Below are 21,334 nucleotides of genomic sequence, written 5' to 3' on the forward strand. Positions count from 1 at the left end.
TGATTATATATATATATATTCAGTTCAGTTGCTCAGTCATGTCTGATTCTTTGCGACCCCATGAATCGCAGCACACCAGGCCTCCCTGTCCACCACTAACTCTCGGAGTTTACCCAAACCAATGTCCATCGAGTCAGTGATGCCATCCAGACATCTCATCCTCTGTCGTCCCCTTCTCCTCCTGCCCCCAACCCTTCCCAGCATTAGGGTTTTTTCCAATGAGTCAACTCTTAACACGAGGTGGCCAAAGTATTGGAGTTTCAGCTTCAACATCAGTCCTTCCAATGAACACCCAGGACTGATCTCCTTCAGGATGGACTGGTTGGATCTCCTTGCAGTCCAAGGGACTCTCAAGAGTCTTCTCCAACACCACAGTTCAAAAGCATCAATTCTTCAGCGCTCAGCTTTCTTCACTGTCCAACTCTCACATCCATACATGACCCTAGAAAAACCATACCCTTGACTAGACGGACCTTTGTTGGCAAAGTGATATCTCTGCTTTTAAATATGCTATCCAGGTTGGTCATAACTTTCCTTCCAAGGAGTAAGCGGCTTTTAATTTCATGGCTGCAATCACCATCTGCAGTGATTTTGGAGCCCCCCAAAATAAAGTCTGACACTGTTTCCACTGTTTCCCCATATATTTCCCATGAAGTGATGGGACCACATGCCATTATCTTAGTTTTATGAAGCTTAGTTTTATGAGCTTTAAGCCATCTTTTCACTCTCCTCCTTCACTTTCATCAGGAGGCTTTTTAGGTCATCTTCACTTTCTGCCATAAGGGTGCTGTCATCTGCATATCTGAGGTTATTGACATTTCTCCCGGCAATCTTGATTCCAGCTTGTACTTCTTCCAGCCCAGCGTTTCTCATGATGTACTCTGCATATAAATTAAATAAGCAGGGTGACAATATACAGCCTTGACATACTCCTTTTCCTATTTGGAACCAGTCAGTTGTTCCATGTTCAGTTCTAACTGTTGCTTCCTGACCTGCATACAGGTTTCTCAAGAGGCAGGTCAGGTGGTCTGGTATTCCCATCTCTTTAAGAATTTTCCACAGTTTATTGTGATCCACACAATTAAAGGCTTTGGCATAGTCAATAAAGCAGAAATAGATGTTTTTCTGGAACTCTCTTGCTTTTTCTATGATCCAATGGATGCTGGCAATTTGACCTCTGGTTCCTCTGCCTTTTCTAAAACCAGCTTGAACATCTGGAAGTTCAGGGTTCACGTATTGCTGAAGCCTGGCTTGGAGAATTTTGAGCATTGCTTCACTAGCATGTGAGATGAATGCAATTGTGCGGTGGTTCGAGCATTCTTTGGCATTGCCTTTCTTTGGGACTGGAATGAAAACTGACCTTTTCCAGTCCTGGGGCCACTGCTGAGTTTTCCAAATTTGCTGGCATATTGAGTGCAGCACTTTCACAGCATCATCTTGTAGGATTTGAAAGAGCTCAACTGGAATTCCATCACCTCCACTAGCTTTGTAGTGATGCTTTCTAAGGCCCACCTGACTTCACATTCCAGGATGTCTGGGTCTAGGTGAGTGATCACACCATCGTGATTATCTGGGTCATGAATTTTTTTTTTTTTTTTTTTACAGTTCTTGTGTATTCTTGCCACCTCTTCTTAATATCTTCTGCTTCTCTTAGGTCCATACCATTTCTGTCCTTTAATGAGCCCATCTTTACATGAAATGTTCCCTTGGTATCTCTAATTTTCTTGAAGAGATCTCTAGTCTTTCCCATTCTGTTGTTTTCCTCTATTTCTTTGCATTGATTGCTGATGAAGGCTTTTTTCTCTCTCCTTGCTACTCTTTGGAACTCTGCATTCAAATGGGAATATCTTTCCTTTTTTCCTTTGCTTTTCACTTCTCTTCTTCTCACAGCTATTTGTAAGGCCTCCTCAGACAACCATTTTGCCTTTTTGCGTTTCTTTTCCATGGGGATGGTCTTGATCCCTGTCTTCTGTACAATGTCATGAACCTCCATCCATTGTTCATCAGGTACTCTGTCTATCAGATCTAGTCCCTTAAATCTATTTCTCACTTCCACTGTATGATCCTAAGGGATTTGATTTAGGTCACACCCTAATGGTCTAGTGGTTTTCCCTATTTTCTTAAAAATTAAGTCTTAGTTTGGCAATAAGGAGTTCATGATCTGAGCCACAGTCAGCTCCCAGTCTTGTTTTTGCTGACTGTATAGAGCTTCTCCATCTTTGGCTGCAAAGAGTATAATCACTCTGATTTTGGTGTTGACCATCTGGTGATGTTTATGTGTAGAGTCTTCTCTTGTGTTGTTGAAAGAGGGTGTTTGCTATGACCAGTGCATTCTCTTGACAAAACTCTATTAGCCTTTGCCCTGCTTCATTCTGTACTCCAAGGCCAAATTTTCCTGTTACTCCAGGTGTTTCTTGACTTCCTACTTTTGCATTCCAGTCCCCTATAATGAAAAGGATATCTTTTTTGGGTGTTAGTTCTAAGAGGTCTTGTAGGTCTTCATAGAAGGTCTTCATAGAACTGTTCAACTTCATCTTCTTCAATATTAAAAAATGGAATCTTGTCATTTGCAACAGTATGGATGAATATAAAAGATATTATGTTAAATGTAATTAGTCAGAGGAAGACAAATAGAACTTGATCTCACTTATTGTTGAATCTAAAAAACACAACCAAAACAAACCCATAGATACAGAGAATGAACTAGTGTTTGCTAGAAAGGAGAGAGTGGGAGGATGAGTGAAATAAATAAGGGAGATTAAGAGGTACAAACTTCTGGTTATAAAATAAATAAACTATGGGAATATAATGTACAGTATGGGGATATAGTTAATAATATTGGCGTAAGTTTGTATGGTGACAGATGGTAACCTGACTTACCATGGTGATATTTTTGTAGTATATAAAATTATTGAATCACTATGTTGTACACTTGAAATTTTTTAAAAAGGCAGACAGAAAAGTAAGTAGGGCTGGGAAATACTATTTTATCTCTGTTTGAGTTAGAAAAAAATGGGAAGATATCCAACGTAGGACAGTTTTTCTCCTTTGTGGTGGGAACCTCCTGGGTTTGGTTCAGATGAAGATAGAAGTTAATTTGGAGAATAAGATTTAAATGCCATCATTATAAAGAAAATCACTCACTGGAGACTTCCAGTGGCAAGAAATTCAGAGCTGAATGTACACAAGCAGGTTTGGAAGTAATTTTAAAGGCAGTTTTTAAGTTCAGCAGAGAAGAGACTGGAATGTAAGTGTGATTATAGTGTATAACTTAGATAAACAAACACAGTATAGATTAGGAAATGACAGTTTGAAGCAGATATATTTCTTTTTCATTCATGCTCCAGCAGATAGATATCTTTCAAAGTTCAATTGTAATTATGTATTATATGGATGGAGGTAATAATGAGAGTGTCTTAGACGGCTTGGACTGCTGCAAGAAAACACCATAGACCAGGTGCTTAAGCAGGACATTTATTTCTCGTAGTTCTAAGAGGCTGGCTAGTCCAAGGTCATGGTACTGATGGGTTTGGTTCCTGTGAGAACTGTCTTTCTGGTTTGCAGACAGCTGCCTTCTCCTATATCCTCACATGGTGGAGTGGAGTAGGAAGAGCTCGAGAGAGTTCTGGTCTTTCTTTGCTGTCTTATAAGGACACTAATCCAATCATGTGGGTTGTACTCTCATGACTTCTTTTGAACCTTATTACTTCCCAAAGGCCTTACCTCCAGAATCATCACATTGGGGTTAGGGTTGCAGCATGTGAGTATAATGGGTGCAGGCACATTCAGTCCATAAGGACGAAGAGTTCTAGTGATCTATTGCTGTGTAACAACTCTCCTCAAAACTTGCCGGTTTAAAACAACACAGTTTTATTAAATTTCAGGATTTTATGGGTCAGGAATTTGATTAGGGTTCAAATGGATAATTCTGCTCTGCATGGGGTTGTCTGGGCTCACTCAGCCAGTGGCTGGTATGGTCTGAGTGTGTCCGAGACATCTTCATTCATGTGCCTGGTGCTTCAGTGGGGGTGACTAGAAGGTGAGGTTTGGGGACCCCCTTCCTCTGCATGTGCTTACATGGCCTTTCCACATGGCTTTCCTAGCAGAATGTTTGTACTTCTTACATAGGTTCCAAGTACAAGTGGAACCATTTACCAAATAAACTGTACAAAAACATTGGATTGATAAGTTTTGCACATGTTGAATTGGGATGACTATGAGCTGTTGAGGCAGAGAGGTTTGCAGTATAATTGAAAATATGGATCTGAATCTTAGGCTCTAAAATGAAATGGATCTAAAATTAAAAAAATTTAGGTCACAGATGGAGATTTTGGGAGTCAATGAGCTCCTTACTACTTTAAAGTCCTGAAGAATAGATTGCAGTGCTGAGGGAGAGAGTATAAGTTGAGAGGAGAATCTGAAAGCTAAATAAATGTCCATATTTTAAAGGATGGTCCAGAAGGAGAAACCTGCAGTGAAGACTGACCAGGAACATACAGAGAAGAAAGAATAGAATGAGGGGAGAGAGAGAGAGAGAGACATTTTAGAAGCATGGGTAGTTACAGAATTCATAGAAAGGAATGAACTGCAATCTCCGATATCAAGAAGGAGGAAGATTAGAGGACATTATTGCTCAAGTGCTAAGAGATTTAACACCAGGAAGACTGTCCCTGCCATCTGCTGTTTGTATGACTTTGACCTTAGCCTGTGCCTCAATTTTTTTATCTGTGAAATGAGGCTACTAAAAGCAACTGTGCCATAGGGTTGTTGTTTAAGTGCATTTTTCCATGTTATCGACATATATAGCTTATCTTTTTTACTATTCCATGCTTTAAAGAGTTTGAAAAGATAAAAAAAAAAAAAACAATAAAGAGTTTGAAAAGATCCATGAGTCTGGTAACTAGGAGAACTTTGAACTTTAGAAAAGTTTGGTGATAGCATTGTTAAATTTATATGACATGACAGCAAACGTTCCACTGTATGTAACTGGGTACTGATAATGGTAAAATCCATTGTAACAAGCATGAAAGAAGCCCATAATTTCCTTTATGATTGCATTTTGGTATTTTAATGTACTTTAAAATGCACATCAATAACCTTTTTTTTTTTTTTTTTTTTTTTAAACAAACTCTATTGTGTTTTCAGACCACTATTAGTTTTTTCTTGCACACTATGGATCTCTTGGATGTAGAGCAGGGGTTCTTGCACACTATGGATCTCTTGGATGTAGAGCAGGGGTTGGCACACAGGGGTCAGGATGACACTCATCTGTTTTTGTAAATGAAGTTTCTTTGGAATGCAGCTACTTCTGTTCATTTCTGTATTGTCTGTGGCTGCTTTTATGTTCCAATGGCAGAGTTGGAATCCTGACAGAGACCATATGGATCAGAAAGCTTAAAATAAAGACAATCTGGTTCTTTATGTAAAAAAAGGTGCTTTTGCTCTCCTGTTTTCTGCAGTGTTTCTTCTCCTGGCAGTTCCTTCTGTTTTGCTCATCACTAGGAACCTAGAAAGCAAAAGCAGTGATGGCTGAAGGAGTGAAAAAACACTATTCCAAAGCTATGGATTGACTTACAAAAGGACAATACCTTTTGAGTATACCTGATCTACAGATATTTTTGTTGCTGTAGATTTTATTGAAATTGGAGTGGAAGTCATTGTTACCAGGAGTGAAATGACTAAGGCCTAGGCTAACTTTCTTATCCAGGACACTGTTAAGGCTGCCTTCATTCTGATGGCATTCTTTTTTTCCCCAATGAAGGGCTTAGAACTGGCGTAAATTGGCTAGCTAATGCAGGGACTGAGTTACTCTGGGGCTTTGTCCAGGTGGGATGTGAGAATCAGGCCATCTTTTCAGAGCAGATTTGGAATTTTGTTACTATTGAGGAGAAAAACAATCTCCTGTTTGGGAAGGTCTACTCATTATTGTTTAAAGCCCCATTGGTTATTTAACACATTTCTCTAGTCTACAGATTACTTTGGTGCAGAGAACCAAGGGTTTTGAGAAAGATAACAGAGAGGTGTATAGTTTATTCTGTAATCATAGGCTGGGTCAGTTTCAACAGAAGCCCAGCTTTGAAGATAGCTAACTTTTTTTTCTTGGATAGCTAACTTTTATATTGTTTACTTTTGGTAGCTTTTAAAAAAAATCTACCAATTTGAAAATCAGTCTACTCAGTCATAAATCACCAACTCATTCCTGCCATCTTTTTCTCCATATTTGCCAGAATTACAAAGTATGAAAGAAATGTACCATTTCTATGATGAGAAAGAGAAAAATGATCTCTTAAAGCTAAATGCAGCAGCAAAATTAAAAAGAAAGAAATATTTGTTGACAACATTCTCATCTGCTTCAATTCATAGTATATGGAATGTGAGAGCTAAAGGAATCTTAGAGGTTCTGAAATCTGCTACCCCCAACCCAGAAGATAAGAAATGGCTTGAAATGTGGTCAGATTTTCAATACTGAACAGTGCTAAATTGGAACCCTTCACAGGGAACTTGCAGGTTACTAGGGCTCAAGCCTAAAGCGAAAGGAATAAAAGAATTTGAGATTTCTTCTTGAATAGAAGAATTTCAAGTATCATGGAGGGCAGTTTTGGGTGGAGACTTAGGGAGGCTGTCTTAGGTTCAGTGTCCACTGAGTCAGTGATGCCACCCAACCATCTCGTCCCCTGTTGCCCCCTTCTCCTCCTGCCTTCAATCTTTCCCAGCATCAGGGTCTTTTCCAATGAGTCAGCTCTTTGCATCACCTGGCCAAAGCATTGGAGCTTAAGCATCAGTCCTTCCAATGAATATTCAGGTTGATTTCCTTTAGGATGGACTGGTTTGATCTCCTTGCGGTCCAAGGGACTCTCAAGAGTCTTCTCCAGAACCACAGTTCAAAAGCATCCATTATTAGTTATGAGCTGACTTGCTGTAGGATGGTGGAGGTGGGGGTGTGTGGGATATTCATTCTTCACCCTGCAATGGATTCCAGTAACCTGATCACAGCCTTCTTTAAAAAAAAAAAAAAAGTTAACTGTTGTATAGCTAAAGGGAAAGGGAACCTGGGCTGAGCCTTCAGACACTCTTCCAGCAGACATCTTCCTAATACCTTCAAATCATGCTAAGGATGCCTCCTCTGGTTCATCTTTCTGTCGAAACTCAATAAGTAGAATCAATGATTGGGTATTACCTTCCTTAGTCTTTGAAATTTTTATTCTAAATAAGATTCAAGGAAATGAAGGTTTCAGCCACAAATTCAGATATTTGGTTGGCAGGTTTCCATTGCTTCCTTTCTCTAGGAATATCAGTTTTCAGCAAGGAAACAGACTTTAAAAGATCACATATATTCCAAGTAGCAATTGAAGGGAAAATAGCAATGTGATAAATGTTCTAAGCCTTACATCTAATTGCCAAGCACACCACAACATGGTTGTTATTTTCTCATGGGCGTGTAATCCATCTGTACATGCAATCTCAGCAGGAGGTGTTGGTATGGTACAGACTATTTCATTGTCCAACTCCTACCTCTAAAAGGAAGAATGAAAAAATGAAGGCGAATTATCTGTTCATGTAGTGCAGAAGGCAGGTGGGGTGGGAGGGAGAGAAGAGAGTGACAAATATGGTCTTACCGAGAGGGCCCATGTCACCAACTTAAGAATCTCTCTCAGGGAATGGGAGGAAGATCGGAGGGAACAGCTGGTGTTTATTCAGCCTTCACTATGATCCAAGCTCTGTTCTTAGAGCTTCTAAGTGAATTAACCCACTTAAACCTCATATGATGCTATAACTGAGGAAACAGAGGAACTTGATGGAGGTAACACCACTCACTAGTCAGTGGCAGAGCTGGTTTCTGAATCCAGGCCTGTTGGCTCCTGAGTCAACCCTGGGTGCCTGGCTAGATTTGGCATTGGCCTGTTATGTATGAGATTCTTCCTCTTGAGTCTAAACTACATGAAATCCACTTTTATTCTCTGGATGATGTTGTTTGGTTGTTCAGTCTTGTCTGACTCTTTGCAACCCTATGGACTGTAGCCCACCAGGTTCCTTTGTGCATGGGTTTCTCCAGGCAAGAATACTGGAGAGGGCTGCCATTCCCTTCTCCAGGGGATCTTCCCGACCCAGGAATCGAACCCATGTCTCCAGCAAGTCTCCTGCATTGCAGGCAGATTCTTTACTGTGAGCCATTTTCTGGATACAGTTTAGCTATTTCTTTTCAACTGATTTTTAAATAGTCATGTACTGCACAAATGCATGTGAAAATTTAAGTTAAAGCATCACAGATAAAATGGAAGTCGTGGTTTAATGGTTTTCTTCGACTAACAACCCTAAATTCCTGTTCTCTCCCTGTAACCCACCTCGCTGGATCAGTTTAGTATCATTTCAGATGTTTAAAAATGTATTTAGATGCTTGTTAAGTCTTCTTTGAAAATATGTGGTACTGTTTTGTACTTTTTATTTTAAAAAGAAAACACATTAATCATATGATACCATAGTTCATCTGCTGCTGCTGCTAAGTCGCTTCAGTCATGTCCAACTCTGTGTGACCCCATAGACAGCAGCCCACCAGGCTCCTCCGTCCCTGGGATCTCCAGGCAAGAACACTGGAGTGGGTGCCATTTCCTTCTCCAATGCATGAAAGTGAAGTCGCTCAGCCGTGTCCGACTCTTCGCGACCCCATGGACTGCAGCCCACCAGGCTCCTCCGTCCATGGGATTTTCCAGGCAAGAGAACTGGAGTGGGGTGCCATTGGCTTCTCTGACCATAGTTCAGAGGTTCTCGAATTGTCTTGGTTTATGGCTCTTTCAGTATCTTAGTAATTATTTCATGGTGCTCTAGGTCAAAAGAATATTTAACAGTTCCATCTACTGAGAATTAGATCCAAACACGTTAATAAGTATTTATGTCCTAACATAGCCATAAATCAAATCCCTTATGACTATACAGTGGAAGTGAGAAATAGATTTAAGGGACTAGATCTGATAGACAGAGAGCCTGATGAATTATGGACGGAGGTTCATGACATTGTACAGGAGACAGGGATCAAGACCATCCCCATGGAAAAGAACTGCAAAAAAGCAAAATGGTTGTCTGAGGAGGCCTCACAAATAGCTGTGAAAAGATGAGAAGTGAAAAGCAAAGGAGAAAAGGAAAGATATTCCCATTTGAATGCAGAGTTCCAAAGAATAGCCAGGAGAGATAAGAAAGCCTTCCTCAGTGATCAATGCAAAGAAATAGAGGAAAACAGCAGAATGGGAAAGACTAGAGATTTCTTCAAGAAAATTAGAGATACCAAGGGAACATTTCACGAAAAGATGGGTTCGGTAAAGGACAGAATTGTTATGGACCTAAGAGAAGCAGAAGATATTAAGAAAAGGTGGCAAGAATACACAGAAGAAATGTACAAAAAAGATCTTCATGACCCAGATAATCACGATGGTGTGATCACTCACCTAGAGCCAGACATCCTGGAATGCGAAGTCAAGTGGGCCTTAGAAAGGCATCATTGCGAACAAAGCTAGTGGAGGTGATGGAATTCCAGTTGAGCTATTTCACATCCTGAAAGATGATGCTGCAAAAGTGCTGCACTCAATATGCCAGCAAATTTGGAAAACTCTGCAGTGGCTACAGGACTGGAAAAGGCCAGTTTTCATTCCAATGCCCAGGAAAGGCAATCCCAAAGAATACTCAAACTACTGCACAATTGCACTCACCTCACACATTAGTAAAGTAATGCTCAAAATTCTCCAAGCCAGGCTTCAGTAATACGTGAACCCTGAACTTCCAGATGTTCAAGCTGGTTTTAGAAAAGGCAGAGGAACCAGAGATCAAATTGCTAGCATCCATTGGATCATTGAAAAAGCAAGAGAGTTCCAGAAAAACATCTATTTCTGCTTTATTGACTATGCCAAAGCCTTCGACTGTGTGGATCACAATAAACTGTGGAAAATTCTTAAAGAGATGGGAATACTAGACCATCTGACCTGCCTCTTGAGAAACCTGTATGCAGGTCAGGAAGCAACAGTTAGAACTGGACATGGAACAACAGACTGGTTCCAAATAGGAAAAGGAGTACGTCAAGGCTGGATATTGTCACCCTGCTTATTTAACTTATATGTAGAGTACATCATGGGAAACTCTGGGCTGGAAGAAGTACAAGCTGGAATCAAGATTGCCGGGAGAAATGTCAATAACCTCAGATATGCAGATGACAGCACCCTTATGGCAGAAAGTGAAGAGGAACTAAAAAGCCTCTTGATGAAAGTGAAAGAGGAGAGTGAAAAGTTGGCTTAAAGCTCAACATTCATAAAACTAAGATCATGGCATCTGGTCCTATCTCTTCATGGGAAATAGATGGGGAAACAGTGAAACAGTGTCAGACTTTATTATTTAATCACTGCAGATGGTGATTGCAGCCATGAAATTAAAAGCCGCTTACTCCTTGGAAGGAAAGTTATGACCAACCTGGATAGCATATTATAAAGCAGAGACATTACTTCGCGAATGAAGGTCTATCTGGTCAAGGTTATGGTTTTTCCAGTAGTCATGTATGGATGTGAGAGTTGGACTGTGAGGAAAGCTGAGCGCCAAAAAATTGATGCTTTTGAACTATGGTGTTGGAGAAGACTCTTGAGAGTCCCTTGGACTGCAAGGAGATCCAACCAGTCCATCCTGAAGGAGATCAGTCCTGGTTGTTCATTGGAAGTACTGATGCTGAAGCTGAAACTCTAATACTTTGGCCACCTTGTGTGAAGAGTTGACTCATTGGAAAAAAACTGATGCTGGGAGGGATTGGGGGCAGGAGGAGAAGGGGACGACAGAGGATGAGATGGCTGGATGGCATCACCGACTCGATGGGCATGAGTTTGAGTAAACTCTGGGAGTTGGTGATGGACAGGGAGGCCTGGCATGCTGCAATTCATGGGGTTGCAGAGTCGGACACGACTGAGCGATTGAACTGAACTGAACTGAACTGAACATAGCCATTATGCCCTTAGTAGCAATTCAAAACATTACACAGGTGAAAATAGTATCCAGTTCATTCTTAACCATAATTACCTACTAACCAGCAATGTGTGCCTGTTGGACACTTCATGGCTCTCAAACCCTGGGATCAGATCAGACATTGCCATACTCGTTGCCTGTTCCTTACCAAATTCCTAATTTGCACAGGACTTGTTTTTTTTTTTCATTTTTAAATCACAGCAACCATGGGAAACCCAACTTTGGAAAAAGTATGACATTAAAACCAATTTAGTGTGTGCTAATATTGGGACTGGGTATTCCCTCATAGCTCAGTCGGGAAAGAATCTGCCTGCAATGAGGGAGACCTGGGTTTGATTCCTGGGTTGAGAAGATCCCCTGGAGAAGGAAATGGCAAGCCACTCCAGTATTCTTGTCTGGAAAACATGGACAGTGGAGCCTGGTGGGCTACAATCCATGGGGTTGCAAGAGTCGGACATGACTTAGTGACTAAACCACCAATATTGGGACTGTGGACCTCCTTGAGCTCAGGGTTTGCACGGAATCCAGCAGATGTCTACTGTGGCTGTGCTTCCCTGTGTACAATTTGGGAACTAACTGTGGTCATGGTTATAAATTTTGCAGTTCACTTTTTTCATCCTATGCTTTGCCTTGGGAATCCAACCATGTTGCACATAAAGATCTACTTCCTAGAAAAGACTGCCGCAGAATCTCCCAGATTTTATTTATCCATTTTCCCAATTATGGCCATTAATATTATTTCTAATATTTTGTAATTTTATATAATATTGCGATGAAAATCCTTGTTTCCTTTCTCTTCGTTCACATGGCCAAATTAGAGTAAAGGATTCGCTAGGCCATAGGCCAGTCAGGTTTTTAAATTTTAGTGAAAGTGCTAGTCACTCAATTGTATCTGACTCTGTGATCCCATGGACTGTAGCCCGGCAGGATCCTCTGTCCATGGAATTCTCCAGCCAAGAATACTAGAGTGGGGGGCCATTCCCTTCTCCAGGGGATCTTCCTGATCCAGGAATCAAACCCAGGTCTCCCGATCTAGGGATGGAACCCAGGCAGATTTTTCATCATGAGTCATCAGGGAAACCTTTAGACTTCAGTGCATATCAATGAATTGATATTGAGCATCACCCTCTTTGAAGAAATGATTCCCTAAAATTCCTTAAAGCATGATTACTTCTGGCTTATTTTTTTAGAACCCTATACCTTATGACTATCCCATTGGGGAAGAATGGTTGTTTTGGAAATGTGTGTAGTAGTTACATTTTAGACAAAGGTAATTGAGAAACAAGGGTAGGATACGAGTAGGCTGAGAGGAAGAGGAAGATAGGAGCTGATCAGAAACTGCCAGGTATATTTTGTAGGACAATGAGAAGGCCAGGTCATTTATAGTAAATAATTTATGTGGAGCACAGATGGCAAATACCTCACAGGCATGCCTTAAATGTTCCCTCCCCTTCCATGGGAGACATAGCCAATCCATCATGAATGGCTGCTGCTGCTGCTGCTGAGTCGCTTCAGTCGTGTCCGACTCTGTGCGATCCCATAGACGGCCGCCCACGAGGCTCCCCCATCCCTGGGATTCTCCAGGCAAGAACACTGGAGTGGGTTGCCATTTCCTTCTCCAATGCATGAAAGGGAAAAGTGAAAGTGAAGATGCTCAGTCGTGTCTGACTCTTAGCGACCCCATGGGCTGCAGCCTACCAGGCTGCTCCGTCCATGGGATTTTCCAGGCAAGAGCACTGGAGTGGGGTGCCATTGCCTTCTCTGATCATGAATGGCAGACATAACCAATCCGTCATGACATTCATTCTCCCCAAACCTTCACCCAATATTGAGTTCTCCTCACAACCCTGGGAGATTACCACCAACTAATTAATGTGAGCACACAAAATGAAATTTGCCTGTCATCCCTGGAGGCAGCAAGAAGGTGGGAAGATAGGTTGAAATTAGGCAGAGAAGGGCTAAGGAGTTTAAAAAATGCCAAGCAAGGAGAATTTGGATAACTTATTTACATTTCAGACTCTGTTGGCAAAATGACTGGCTATCCTCCTCTGTGAAACAATAGCAGTAGGTATTGATCTTAGGCAGCTATTATTTGTTTTCGTGCCTTAGTTCTAAATTATGCTATGTATTTATTTCTAGAAAAATAATTAAATCACCAGAGGCCCCTTTAATTATTCTTTTCATGTGTTCCATATATTGAAAAATGTGGTCTCCCAATTTAAACTGTACTTATTAAATAACAATGACAGTATCAGCAAACAAGACAGGCACTGTTTAAGCAACTTACATTTATTAATTTTTAAAATCTTCACAACCTTACAAGGTAGGTACAATTACTGTTCTCATTTTATAGTTGTAAAATAGAGACAGAAAGTAAAAATGTTGTAGCTAGTAAGTGATATAATCAGTGCCTTTCTCATTGTTCAATTTTAACTGTGTAAAGTCCAAGCATAATTTCTGATTAGAAGGAGATAACCAAGAGTACAGCGGTGGTTTCCAAGGGCTGGGAAAAAGGGGGAAATCAAAGTTTCTGTTCAATAGGTATAGAGTTTAAATTTTACAAGATGAAAAGAGTTCTAGAGATGGATGGTGGTGATGGTAACACACCATTATAAATGTGTTTAATACGGCAAACTATACACTTGAAAATTGTTCAGTTCAGTTTAGTAGCTCAGTCGTGTCCGACTCTTTGCAACCCCATGAACTGCAGCATGCCAGGCCTCCCCGTCCATCACCAACTCCCGGAGTTCACTCAAACTCATGTCCATCGAGTCGATGCCATCCAACCATCTCATCCTCTGTCGTTCCCTTCTCCTCCTGCCCCCAACCCCTCCCAGCATCAGTTTCTTTTCCAATGAGTCAACTCTTCTCATGAGGTGGCCAAAGTATTGGAGTTTAAGCTTCAGCATCAGTACTTCCAATGAACAACCAGGACTGATTTCGTTCAGGATGGACTGGTTGGATCTCCTTGCAGTCCAAGGGACTCTCAAGAGTCTTCTCCAACACCATAGTTCAAAAGCATTAATTTTTTGTTGCTCAGCTTTCCTCACAGTCCAACTCTCACATCCATACATGACCACTGGAAAAACCATAACCTTGACCAGACAAACCTTCGTTGGCAAAGTAATGTCTCTGCTTTTTAATATGCTCTCTAGGTTCTTCATAACTTTCCTTCCAAGGAGTAAGTGACTTTTAATTTCATGGCTGCAATCACCATCTGCAGTGATTAAATAATAAAGTCTGACACTGTTTCACTGTTTCCCCATCTATTTCCCATGAAGTGATAGGACCAGATGCCATGATCTTAGTTTTCTGAGTGTTGAGCTTTAAGCCAACTTTTTCACTCTCCTCTTTCACTTTCATCAAGAGGCTTTTTAGTTCCTCTTCACTTTCTGCCATAAGGGTGGCTAGGATGGTGAATTTTATGTCAGGATAGTGGATTTTATGTATACATGAGTGCCGATTTGGTTCAGTCTTGACTGACTCTTTGTGACCCTATGGACTATAGCCCACCAGGCCCCTTTGTTGGGGTTTTCCAGGAAAGAATATTGGAGTGGATTGCTACACCCTCCTCCAGCGGGACCATCCCAATCCAGGGATAAAACCCACATCTCTTATATCTCCCACACTGACAGGCATATTCTTTACCACTAGTACCACCTGGGAAGGCCCATGTTATGTATCAGTTCATTTCAGTTGCTCAGTCATGTCTGACTCTTTGTGACCCCATGGCTGCAGCACTCCAGGCTTTCCTGCCCATCGCCAACTCCTGGAGTCTACTCAAACTCATGTCCATCGAGTCAGTGATGCTATCCAACCATCTCATCCTCTGTCATCCCCTTCTCCTCCTGCCTTCAGTCTTTCCCAGCATTAGGGTTTTTTCCAATGAGTCAACTCTTCACAGTATTGGAGTTTCAGCTTCAACATCAGTCTCTCACAGTTTCCATTGTTTCCCCATCTATTTGCCATGAAGTGATGGGACCAGATGTTATGTAGATTTTACCACAAAAAAATCAGGGAAAAAGGAGATAATCAGGATTCCCAACATGAGTTGGTGGAATTCTGGCCAGAAACAAAGAAGTTTGCTGTATTAGTTTGGTGTTCAACAGGTCAGGGAAAAATGCACGGTTTTCTGGCAGATTCTTCATTTAGAAGAATTAGATTTAAATAGCCAGGAGACCCCGTTTTTCTTTAAAGAGTGCAAAGATCTGAAATCCTAGACTGGAATCCGCTGACTGGACACTCAATTCTCTAGTTCCTAGGAAGGTAGGGAGTGTTCAGCAAGGAAAATAATAACATTTTAGAGTGAACTGGCCAGTGGGGAAGTCACAAGCCCAAGGTTAAGGGCCTCTGCACTAGAATTGCACTGAAAGCTGGTGTCACCATTTCTTCACTTTGCCATTTCTTTGGCAAGTTCTTTAACCATCCCAGGCCCCAGATTTCTTGTCTGTAAATGGGGTGGTAGTGATGGCCCATGGAAACTGTGCACTTAGTAAAACCTCAACAATACTAGCTCCTAATTCCACTTCATGGCTATGTATTTACATCAAACAATAGGGATAATACAGAATCCTGAGGCTTACTAGATCCTGCAATGAGATAAACTGAGGTGTAAGTGCTTGACTGATGGTAAGTTTCCTCCTCTTCTTTTGTCTCCAGTATCTAGCAGAGCGAGGGTGCCCCATTAGTGAGGACTCCCCAACATCTTGATGGATATTCAGTGGCACCCCCCTTACCCTCTGTCTATCTAAACTTCTGGTGTATAAAGTGATGCTTCCTGATATTCCTTAAGCAGCGTCAAGGGCATCATGTTTTGTAACATCAGAGGCTGCCCTGGTCTTGGCATGTCAAAGTGACCTTCACTCATGGTGTGGAGAGAGCTGGTTGCTGGGGCCAGCATTGTGTCTGCTTCAAATACTTAGCAGTAACATGATTCTGAGCTATTCAGGATTTGGGTCTTCTTTGTTTTGTGTTGCAGCTGATTTTTCTTCTTGATGACCTCAGACCTCTGAAATAAGATGTTTAAAATAATTTGTTCCTCCCTACTGTGAAGGAAGAATTTCCTCTCTGTGTGACAGGGCTAATGGTGGCTTGCCCCACTGTTAACTTGAAAGGATGGTGCTGGACTATGACTCTTAGAGGTCACGGATGTCAAAGTCTTTAGCCAGCTGTGGCTTGCCCAGAGCGATGGAGCTCAAAGAATCACCTAGGAGCCAACTAGAGCCGCTGGAACATCCCATTTAAGTGCATATTTTCTCCCTTGTCCTTCTCTCCTAGCAAATCTATGACTCAAATACTACTCAGAAAGTATTAATTCTCTGTAATTTATACCCTTGCCTGTGATATTATTACTGCCCAATTGCTCATGTTGATCTTCAGAGGGTGGAGCCCAAAGGAATATCTATGGGGAACCGAGGCTGTACTTTGGAAAAAGAATATCTTTATTAAGTTCCTTTTATTAAGTATGCATCACATGGTCCAGCCATTTGACCCACAATCTCTGCTTTTTTTCTTCCCAGCACTGGCTTGAACCTAACAAGTCCATCTCCAAGCAAATGAAATGTAAGTGTCAATCTGTGGGTTCTCTTTTGCTATGAAATGTCCAATGATAGATTCTGTTTCTTCACAAAGTTTCTCCTGCCAGGAAAGAAATGGATGAGTTGAAGATCTGGGGGTGGGGGGCTTCTCCCTCCCCATGAGCACTGTGTAACTTCTCCTCTCTTGTTTGCTGGCCTTGGTGCGCCCCATGGTCACTATTCCTAGAGGCCTGTGTCTCTCCCCCTCCTCACCATCTTACCTTCATGGTTCATGTTCAAACAGGGGCACAGGTGCCTAGTTCCCCTTTGATTGTGGGGTTTGCTAGTGAATGGTTCAGGGTGGAAAGTCAGTGTTGTGGGGGGATGGTAAGAGAGGCAGGTGTATTTTGAAATTAAAATCTTGCTGATAACTTTACTGAAGATTGTAGTATTCTTGTCCACCCCTCAAGCTCCCCAGAATACTTTGCTGAGTAATGTTTTCAGGCTCTGGTGTTGTGAACTGCCTCGCCACCTCCCCCAATGAGCTCTTGGAAAAGTTGGCTTGGGAAACATCTCTGTAGTACACAGAATGTCTGGTCATCCACTTGGGGGCATTGTGAATAGGGTGTTGACTGATGGTCCTGGGTGGCATGATGTTTTGTCCTGGTCACCTGTGCCAGGCTGTAGTCAACCTGCTTTTATTTATGGTTTAGAGGAGAACTTCTGAAATGCACCTCAGAAATTCATTGCCTGCCCTGGAGTCCATTTATCCCTTCATGTCAGCTTTCCCAGGGCTCTAAAATGTGGGTGATAAATCAATTTCTCATCAGAGATCAGGTTAGCACGTATTAGGTCACTAGTCATCATTCAAGGGAGTCTTTTTTAGATATGAAGAAATTATTTGAGGCAAGGTTTTTAAATAAAAGAAGGAAGAAACTGAATTGTGATGGCAAATTAGTAACCAACATACCTATTCCTTAACTCTTTCCTTTTACCTTCCTGCCCTCTCCCTTTTCTGTCCTCACTCAGACCTCTGTCTGTCTGTCCCTTCCCTTTCTTCTCCTGTCTCTCAAGAATAGACTCTGTCTGGCCAGTGCAGGACTCTCAGCCAGCCGGGTTGTTCAGGCTAGCACCCAGAGCTGCTGTGGGCGAATGATGCCGCCGAGAGAGGGCAAGAAAAATGTGTGAGGTGCAGGCAGGGGGGCAGCATGCATGGAAAGTTCAGAGAAGTCAGCCCCTTGAGGTGAGGCTGGAATAGAGTTGGGACAAGCATCCAAGATTAAGTAGCAGGACACAGGTACCAGGGAGCTCTGTAAGGAATGACATGCAGGCTAATGAGAATAAACTAATTTATCTGAGAAAAAACAAGCTGATCCTTGGCTTTTATCCCTTAACTACTTTATCCCTTAAAGTTTTAATATTGTTTTTTATAATATTTAAAAATATTTAGGCAAATTTCCAGTAAAGTTATTTTTAGTAAATGGTTCTTTGACTTTGGTTCTTTTTTTTTTATAATTTGAAGTTTTTATTTATTTATTTTCATTTATTTTTATTATTTGGAGGCTAATTGCTTTACAATATTGTAGTGGTTTTTGCCATACATTGACATGAATCAGCCACGGATTTACATGTGTTCCCCATCCTGAACTCCCCTCCCACCTCCCTCCCCATTCCATCCCTCTGGGTCATCCCAGTGCACCAGCCCCGAGCACTTGTCTCAATTATGCATCCAACCTGGACTTAAATGTCATGAAATAGTTTCTTTAAGCCACACACATTTTTAAAATATAACATCTATAAAGTAAGATGTATTTCAATACTTAATAGAAGAGAAAATTTTAAATTTGTGAACATTTTTCTGTTTAAGAGCTTTGTATCTACAATTAGTAAATCTGAACAACCAACTCAGAATATATAATGTTCTGTAAAAATAGTTTCAAGATTGACATATTACTAGTGGCTAGTTTTAATCTAATGACAAATAGAATCTGAATCTGGAAAAATAACTGTGTAAAATTCAATTTCTAACCAGACATGGTGACTCACTGATTCTAGGAAGTAGCAAGGTTCTTAACTGAAGGGTAAGGGTCTTACCTGTTACCTGGTCCTCTGTTGTATTGTTAAGGACATTAGCGAACAAAAAATCATGTAATTTTTCTCAAGATCACAAGGCTAGTTTTGTGGTTGTTAATGATGTCTTTAGGTATCAAGAATTTCTTGTTTTCTTATACATATGTCATAGAAACATTCACTATAATGTAAATTAGGAAAAAATTTAAACTAAATCATATAGACTGTTAATGCAGAAAAACTGGGTCCAACCAATCCATGGAACTCATCCATGAATTTATCAACAGATCTGGTTGCAGAACCCCAGGCAGCTTCCCTTTGGTTGTTGTTCAGTCATTGAGTTGTGTTCAACTTTTGCAACCTCACGGACTGCAGCACACCAGGCTTCCCTGTCCTTCACTATTCCTAGAGTGTGCTCAGATTCATGTCCATTGAGTCAGTGATGCTGTCTAACCATCTCATCCTCTGCCTCCCTCTTTTCCTTTTGCCTTCAATCTTTCCCAGTACCAGGGTCTATTCCAGGAGTCAGCTCTTTGCATCAGATGGCCAAAGTATTGGAGCTTCAGCTTCAGCATCAGTCCTTTCAAAGACTATTCAGGCTTGATTTCTTTTAGGATTGACTGATTTGGTCTTACTTTGGTTGTGGATATGCAGTTTATATTCTGACTGCCTTTGAGAAGGCAGTAAGAGAGTAATTCCTTGGATGAAGAATTTACTCCATCCCCATCTCACTCATCAGTGATAACCAGCTTTCCAGTCCTTTGCCCTGACCTCATCAAGATCCCTTAGACTATGTGGATTACCAGGGTAGGCAGAGGACCAGCCCTCCTGATGAATAAACTTTCTACAAAATTGTTATTATATCTTACTAGTATTTTTAAAAATAGTTTTTTTGATAGTATCATGCATGTGGTTTTTCTAGCAGTTCAGAAAAGTTTAAACTATTTCCTTTCTTTTCTCCCTTATATCTCCATGCTTACTCCAAAGAGATAACTATTACTAACAATATTTATACATCCTTCTGGGAATTTTTCTTTACATATAAGTTCTCCCAACTTATATAAGGCCTTTTGTAAACAAAAATGAGATCAGTCTCTATATGTGACTCTTTACCTTGTCATTTTCTTAATAATTTTGTAGTTTTTAAATCAAAATGAGTGATTGATGATTAGCTTCATTTTAAAAATGGTTTTTGGGAATTCCTTAGTGGTCCAGTAGTTAGGACTCTGAGCTTCCAATGCAGGGAAGCTGGGTTCCATCCCTGGTCAGGGAGCTAAGATCTTGCATGCTGTGTGGAGGAGGTAAAAAATAAATAAACAAAAATTTTAAAATGGTTTTCTGATATTTAATTGTATACATCTATGTGATTTACTTAATAACATCAACATTGTTTATATTCTTTTCCTATTATAAATTATGCTGTAGTAAACATGCTTATATGTATATTCTTGCATATTGTCCATCTGTACTAGAATTTCCTAAAAATAGAATTGTTGGATCAAAAAGAATATACATTTAATCTTTCCTTAGAGATAAATACCCATCCAAAGAGCTTATAGTAATTTACTCCTCTAAGGTTACATGCGAGTTCTTATTTCCCCCAAATCTTGTTAAAAATAAGTATCATCAACCTTACTTTTATGGTGACCTCAAGTCTATTAGGAAAGTGAAATATGTAATTTAAAGAACTGGAAAGTTATTAATTATAAATTTTAAAATTGAGAAATTTCTTAGACTAGTCTTATTTTTCCTCTGAACTTAGGAGTTACTTTAAATTTGTTTTTTTTAAATGAATATATGGTAAAATGGGCTTCATTTTGTTCTATAGTGCTGTGAATTTTTAACACACAGATTTGTACAACCACCTCCACAGTCAGGATACAGAGCACATCTCTCCAAAAACATTACTTCTGTGGTCCCTTTGTAGTTACTCTTCACTCCTTGAACAACTAACAACCACTGATCTATTCTCTGTCAATATAGTTTGTATCTTTTGAGAATGTCACATAAATTGAGTCGTACAGTTTGTAATCTTTTGAAACTGGCTACTTTAACTCAGCATTAATAACTCAAATTCATCCAAGTTCCTGTATTTACCAATATATGATACAGATCTCTGCAAGGAGATCCAACCCGTCCATCCTAAAGGAGATCAGTCCTGGGTGTTCATTGAAAGGACTGATGTTGAAGCTGAAACTCCAATACTCTGGCCACCTGATGCGAAGAGCTGACTCATTGGAAAAGACCCTGATGCTGGGAAAGATTGAGGGCAGGAAGAGAAGGGGACGACAGAGGATGAGATGGTTGAATAGCATCATCGACTCAATGGACATGGGTTTGGGTGGACTCCGGGAGCTGGTGATGGACAGGGAGTCCTGGTGTGCTGCGGTTCATGGGGTCACAAAGAGTCGGACACAACTGAGTGACTGAACTGAATTGAACTGATACAGAAAAATAATGAGAATAGTTGGTCTTTGAAAAGACCAAGAAAAATTGATGAACCTCTATCAAGACTCATGAAGAAAAAAAGAAGACACAAACTATCAATATCAAGAACAAAAGAGGAGATGTCACTACAGACCCGACAGAACAACTCTAGGTGTGTAAGTCTGACAGTTCCTCAAAACCCACAAATTACCAAAGCTCACCCAATAGGAAATACAACATGTGAGTAGTTTTACAGTTACAGATACTAGATTTAAAACCTTCCTGAAAGAGAATCTTCTGCCCACTTGCTGCTACTTTTGTTGCTTCTGGAA

At 40.7% G+C, this 21,334-nt stretch overlaps 1 protein-coding gene across 7 annotated transcripts in view; it reads left to right on the plus strand.

The window, feature by feature from the left end:
* FRMD3 (FERM domain containing 3) overlaps positions 1-21,334 on the plus strand; it is a 329,624-nt gene that overhangs the window by 166,296 nt on the left and 141,994 nt on the right. For 6 of the 7 annotated variants that reach the window (XM_070459579.1, XM_070459580.1, XM_070459583.1 and 3 more), the window contains one exon: positions 16,509-16,551. The exons of the other annotated variant lie outside the window; for it this stretch is intronic. In XM_070459579.1, the coding sequence (XP_070315680.1) occupies positions 16,509-16,551 (43 nt within the window). Of the gene's footprint in view, positions 1-16,508; positions 16,552-21,334 lie in introns of those variants that run through there. 7 annotated transcript variants of the gene reach the window in all.

Source organism: Odocoileus virginianus, chromosome 31, assembly GCF_023699985.2.
Source record: "Odocoileus virginianus isolate 20LAN1187 ecotype Illinois chromosome 31, Ovbor_1.2, whole genome shotgun sequence".
In the NCBI taxonomy this organism is placed as follows: domain Eukaryota; kingdom Metazoa; phylum Chordata; class Mammalia; order Artiodactyla; family Cervidae; genus Odocoileus; species Odocoileus virginianus.